The 6,000-nt window shown below is 44.2% G+C and overlaps 1 protein-coding gene across 1 annotated transcript; it reads left to right on the forward strand.

Annotated features, from left to right (window-relative positions):
* The first annotated feature begins 2,680 nt into the window (after window positions 1–2,680).
* Window positions 2,681–5,083, forward strand: LOC123850757 (lithostathine-like). Its single transcript, XM_064573573.1, has 5 exons — window positions 2,681–2,756; window positions 3,533–3,651; window positions 3,855–3,992; window positions 4,607–4,733; window positions 5,016–5,083. Exons 1-5 carry the CDS (start codon window positions 2,681–2,683, stop codon window positions 5,081–5,083), a joined length of 528 nt encoding a protein of 175 aa, XP_064429643.1.
* Window positions 5,084–6,000: the final 917 nt, after the last annotated feature.

Below are 6,000 nucleotides of genomic sequence, written 5' to 3' on the forward strand. Positions count from 1 at the left end.
ATCACCATACATTACATCCTTTGTTTTTGATGTAATGTTCCATGATTCATTGTTTGCATATAACACCCAGTGCTCCATTCAGTACATGCCCTCTTTAATACCCATCACCAGGCTAACCCATCCCCCCCACCCCCCTCCCCTCTAGAACCCTCAGTTTGTTTCTCAGAGTCCATAGTCTCTCATGGTTCCTCTCCCCCTCCAATTTACCCCCTTCATTCTTTCTTCCTGCTACCTTTTTCTTTTCTTCCTTTTTTTTTTTTTTAACATATAATGTATTACTTGTTTCAGAGGTACAGGTCTGTGATTCAACAGTCTTACACAATTCACAGTGCTCATCATAGCACATACGCTCCCCAATGTCTATCACCCAGCCACCCCATCCCTCCCACCCCCTACCACTCCAGCAACCCTCAGTTTGTTTCCTGACATTAAGAATTCCTCATATCAGTGAGGTCATATGATACATGTCTTTCTCTGATTGACTTATTTCACTCAGCATAATACCCTCCAGTTCCATCCACGTCATTGCAAATGGCAAGATTTCATTCCTTTTGATGGCTGCATAATATTCCTGTGTGTGTGTGTGTGTGTGTGTGTGTGTGTGTGTGTGTGTGTATACACCACATCTTTATCCATTCATCTGTCGATGGACATCTTGGCTTTTACATCATTAGTTTTTGATGTAGTGTTCCATGATTCAATGTTTGTATATAACACCCAGTGCTCCATGCAATAAGTGCCCTCCTTAATACCCATCACCGGGCTCACCCATCCACCCACTCCCCTCCCCTCTGAAACTCTGTTTGTTTCCCGGAGTCCATAGTCTCTCATGGTTCATCTCCCCCTCTGACTCCCCCCACTTCGTTTTTCCCTTCCTTCTCATGTCCTCCATGCTATTCCTTATGTTCCACAAATAAGTGAAACCATATGATAATTGTCTTTCTCTGTTTGACTTATTTCACTTAGCATAATCTCCTCCAGTTCTTTTAAACTTTAATTTCTACTGAGTTCTCACTATAGTTATGGCTTTGGATTTACATATTTTTGCATATATTTTGAGACATAATACTTTCTTTTCCCTTTTTAACAAAAGAATCTGTTAGCTATATTTCTTATTAGATTATTTTTGGGTTCTACTGACATTGGATTCTGAGGACATGAATCAATTATGAGCTTAACTCCATGATCTCATCACAAATCCCTACCGTAGATGTTTACACACAGGCTGGTCTAAAAACCTATTGTGAGAGTCAGGGTACGTAGAAAATCCCAGCATAACTTTGTCCAGGACTGGCCAAACCAAACCTGAAACACATAGTATGAGCCACATGTTTCTTGTTATTCCCAAAATTGCCAACTCAGCAGTAAATCTGACCTAGGAACTTTTCTCAGTATCCATACATGAAACTGGACCCTCTCCCAGTAAGAATGTAACAGAAATAAATGTCTTTTCATCTAGAGCCAAATGATAGTCTTCGCAAGGGAGGTTGTTAGCAGCCCAGGGTAGTGAACATCTTGACGTCACACCTCTAACTTAAATGCAATATAGGACTATATCTACAATTTCATCCAATTCCTGTTCTGACCCTTCTTTAACCCTCATTTTTTTTTCTTTGGCTCTGCATCATTTGACTCTAATCCTCCTTATACTCTAATTTCCATTGCCTCTTATTTTATCCCATTGTAATTATCCATCAGGTAAGCTCCATCTCTCAGGAGACTAGCAAGGCAAGTTTAAGCATCTGATTTTCCATAATATCTTGGCTCAACTATTGAATCATCAGATGATTCTGAGTTTTCTTTAAAATTAACCACCATGTTTAAGAGGCAACCCTGAAATATCATCTCCACTCTTGGCTTTAGTTCCTTCTATGCTCTCACCTATGAGACCTGTGATACTTGTAATTGCCATACTTGCCTCCACTTATCATCCCAAATTATTTAATTTAACTGCACAAGACAGAAAGAAGTATATATGTATGCCTACAGAAGGGAGTTCTAGAGATATCAACCAGAAGAATTACTCCATTAGATGTTCCCCTTTTTTAATACTACAGTTTGTGCCAACAGCCCCTAACACAGAAGAGGCAGGAAAAGAACAAACTTCACCTGTTCCTTGGGAAAGTTCTGACCTGCGAACAGGAAAGAGGAAATATTTGTGGCAATTCTCAGCCTTTGCTGGGAAGAGACTCCTCCCTGTGGTGGTAATCTCCTTGAACCAATGCCAAGCACCTCCCATGACCCCTCTCCCCTCCACAATCCTCTAATTCATTTCAGTGCCCCTCCTTCAAATTTTCTTATAAAAGCTCAGTCTTCTCTTACCTGACAAACCATTGCAAATCCCTGCAAGACAGGTGAGTAGAAGCTGAGAGAAGATGAGACACATGACAGGAATTATACTGTACCTACTTGGGGGAAGGTACAGGACGATCCCTGTCAGAAACACAGGAGCTCTGGTCTCAGCACAGGCAAGCTTGTCAGTTCTCAAGGGAGTTGGAGGGCCACAGATTTTCCAGTTCTTTCCAGAGCTATACAAGGGGATAGATGTCACTGAGATCAATTTGTTCCTAGGGGACTAAACAATAGAAAGACAAGGAAGAGGAGTGGCATCTCTGCATGCCCTCTCTCCAATCATGCTTTCCTTAGTGATCTCTGATTGCTTCCTCAGATCATAGACACGATGCTGCCTCCCATGGCCCTCCCCAGCCTGTCCTGGATGCTGCTTTCCTGCCTGATGTTCCTGGCTCGGGTCCAAGGTGAGTTTTTGCTGTTCCTAGCACTGGGTCCTTGTGAATGCTCAGGGCCAAGAAGAAGAGGAAGGCCCCCGTGGTAAAGTGGTGACACATATCCTCACACAAAGAAACTGCCTATAACTTGTCCATCATTACTCCTTCCTTCAGGGTAACTAGGGGTGGCCAGCATCACCGTGGTCCACTAGCACTGCAAGGAGGTCATTTCCATTTTGTCCCAGCACTCTAATTTGTGTTGGTAGGTGAAAGAGGAAAAGTGTGAAGGGTCAGTAATGAGATACAGGGAAGGAAAATGAGGACCCAGTGCAAGAATGGTCAACCTAGAGTGGGGAAGGGTTGGACTTTGAAGGGGAAGGATGAAAAGAAAAGAGAAGCTTCCTCATTTAGTGGGGTTGGTTCAAGATCAAGAAATCTTAGAAGTGGGGCGCCTGGGTGGCTCAGTTGTTAAGCATCTGCCTTCGGCTCAGGTCATGATCCCAGGGTCCTGGGATCGAGCCCTGTGTCGGGCTCCCTGCTCCGTGGGAAGCCTGCTTCTCTCTCTCCCACTCCCCCTGCTTGTGTTCCCTCTCTCGCTGTGTCTCTGTCAAATAAATAAAATCTTAAAAAAAAAAAAAAGTTCATAAAAAAAATCTTAAAAGTGTTGGCAATGGGGAGAGGCAGTCATGACTTTGCCATCACTTCCCAAGCACTGGCCTCATACATATTCCCTTAGGTCACCTCCCTACCCTGATCCCCACTCTCCTATTTACCTCTCCCTTCTCTTTTATTTCCTCCCACCCTAGGTGAAGACTCCCAGAAGGATGTGCCCGCTCCACGGATCAGCTGTCCCAAAGGCTCCAAGGCTTATGCCTCCCACTGCTATGCCTTGTTTATGACACCAAAATCCTGGATGGATGCAGATGTGAGTACTTGGATTTCAGTTAGGGGTTTTAAGGGAAAGTACGTAAGAGACCTGAGGGGGGTCAGTTCCATTCTCCAGAATTTCTTGGGGGCAAGACTGAGCACCCACATCTTTTGCATATATACCCCTTCTCCCCTACCTCTGCCTACCCTCCCCCCAATGATGTCTCAGACTCCCCCTGAGTCTCTCGCTTCCCCACACAGATGGCCTGCCAGAAGAGGTCCTCAGGACACCTCGTGTCTGTGCTCAGTGGGTCTGAGGCAAACTTTGTGGCCTCCCTAGTCAAGAACAGTGCGAACACCTACTCAAATATCTGGATTGGGCTCCATGACCCCACAGAGGTATGAACTCATCTTCTCTTCATAACCTCTCAAGATGCTATTGCCCCCCCAAGCCCATTCCCTGTCCCCTGTGCCTGCCCAGTAAATGCCTTAAAGAGCCCTGGAGCTCAGAGATCCAGGAGGACATGAGGGGGAAAGGCAGGGCTCTGTAGCGGCTCACCAGCTGAGTTTTGTGGAAGTCCCTTGTCTCCAGCTGAAGTTAATCTGCCTCCTGTCATGCTTGTACACAATTTGTACATGAGGCCTTGTAATTCAGTTCTCTGAGCTTCACAGAGTCTGCACATATTGTGCTGAGGGAATCCTAAGTGAAGATAGGATCCATTTTTGCTCTATAGAACAGACACTGTCTTTGAGGTTCAGGTGGTAATTACAAATGCACCACTAATTGCTGTTCAGTCAGTAACATGTTACTCTGGGTGGTTCTGTAGGTCTTTGTGATTACTGGTTTGGAATTTGCCAATAAAAGGAAGGAGCTGGGAAGAGTTTCCCAGAGGAGAGCTCTGGCTCCAGGGAAGCATCTAGATGAGCAGAGCAAATTTGGTGATGCTGGGGAGGGGTTCATGCAAGGAGAACTCTCATGGCTATTCAACCTCACCACACTCCATCTTCTATAGGGCTGTGAGCCCAATGCAGGTGGATGGGAGTGGAGTAGCAATGATGTGCTGAATTACTTTGCCTGGGAGAGAGACCCCTCCACCACCGCAAACCCTGGCTTTTGTGGGAGTCTGTCAAGAAGCACAGGTAAGTAAGAGAGGAGCTACTTTCTGCCCAGACTTTTCCATCCTCTTTTTCTCCATTTCTCGGCATGACCTTCAGAGAATCCTGCTGAGCTAGGAAGTATAGTGTTGGTTTGTCTTCCCCCATCCCTTGTCATCTCTCCTTTTTGAGTCTCCTTCCTCTGGAACAGGACACTGATGAGGATGAGGGAGAGGCTTTGGATCCTAGGGCAGGATCTGGGATGCCTCTCACGTGGGTTCAAGAGCTCCACCAGCCACATCTACCTGAGCTCCTTTGTCTCTCTAGGATATCTGAGATGGAAAGATTACAACTGTTCTATGAAGCTACCCTATGTCTGCAAGTTCAAGGACTAAGTCTGGGGAGACATGAGGAACCTGAGTTTTGCATGCAACTCATCATGGACATGGGACCAAGTGTAAAGAATTCCCCCGCAAGAAACATTCTCCTATACCTCTAAACATGACCACCTCATTATGACCTTCCCTTCTTCTCAGCCTCATTTAAAACTCCTCTGTGTCTTCCATAATTTAAGTTTCAAATGGCAAAGTAAAAAATAAACAAATTTAGTCTGTAATTACCTCTCTTGTGTGCTTCTGTCTCATAGAGAAACTCTGAGGAGGAGGAAGTGGTTGGGGGAGGAGACTCTGTGGGTCTTCTTTTTGCCCATTTTAACGCTGGTTTCTGGAAGAGTAACTAAATATGTATCACTACCAGCAAGTTTGTGATGACATGTTTCAATACTGTTCATGTAGGATTTGGGTTGTGCACCTTGTTCTCCCACACATTTTGCTGCACACAAATTCCTCCAGGTCTCTGATGGCATGATGCAACCAGTCTAGAGGTTCAGATAATGTTTAGAACAGTACTTCCTAAACTATCAGAGTGAAGGAAAATGAATAGGTTTCATCAATTTTTGAAAAATAGACTACAAATAAATCTAAAAATTAAATGGATAAAACAGATAATCAAAATGCAGACCTAATTTTATTAGTTTTGACAGACATATGAGTGATTTGTCAAATTACTGTACAATTTTCTAGTATCTTTCAATTCTGTTACTTTCCTTGCCATGGTCAGTTGGCACTGGTCCACTGAATTATGCATTGCCCTGTCCCTAGGGGGCACTTGTGAGAACAGACTCTACTGGGTCCTCTTTCTTTTGTCCTTAAAAGATTCTGACCTCAGTCAGGACTGGAGTTGGGATGACTTTAACATCCGATAGGATTTTTGTTAATATTTTTTGAGTGAAAAAAAATGATGCTCTTTTGAA

Source organism: Mirounga angustirostris, unplaced genomic scaffold (genome assembly GCF_029215605.1).
Source record: "Mirounga angustirostris isolate CCGP_5_RB_7025 unplaced genomic scaffold, mMirAng1.0.hap1 SCAF_10, whole genome shotgun sequence".
Classification (NCBI taxonomy): Eukaryota; Metazoa; Chordata; class Mammalia; order Carnivora; family Phocidae; genus Mirounga; species Mirounga angustirostris.

What these genes read in the sequence shown, in the direction of transcription:
- LOC123850757 (XM_064573573.1), top strand. Translation starts at nt 2,681, where the DNA reads ATGCTGCCTCCCATGGCCCTCCCCAGCCTGTCCTGGATGCTGCTTTCC. An exon ending in AATCCTGGATGGATGCAGAT is followed by an intron (nt 3,652 to 3,854) that starts GTGAGTACTTGG and finishes TTCCCCACACAG; the next exon opens with ATGGCCTGCCAGAAGAGGTC. An exon ending in GAGTCTGTCAAGAAGCACAG is followed by an intron (nt 4,734 to 5,015) that starts GTAAGTAAGAGA and finishes TTGTCTCTCTAG; the next exon opens with GATATCTGAGATGGAAAGAT.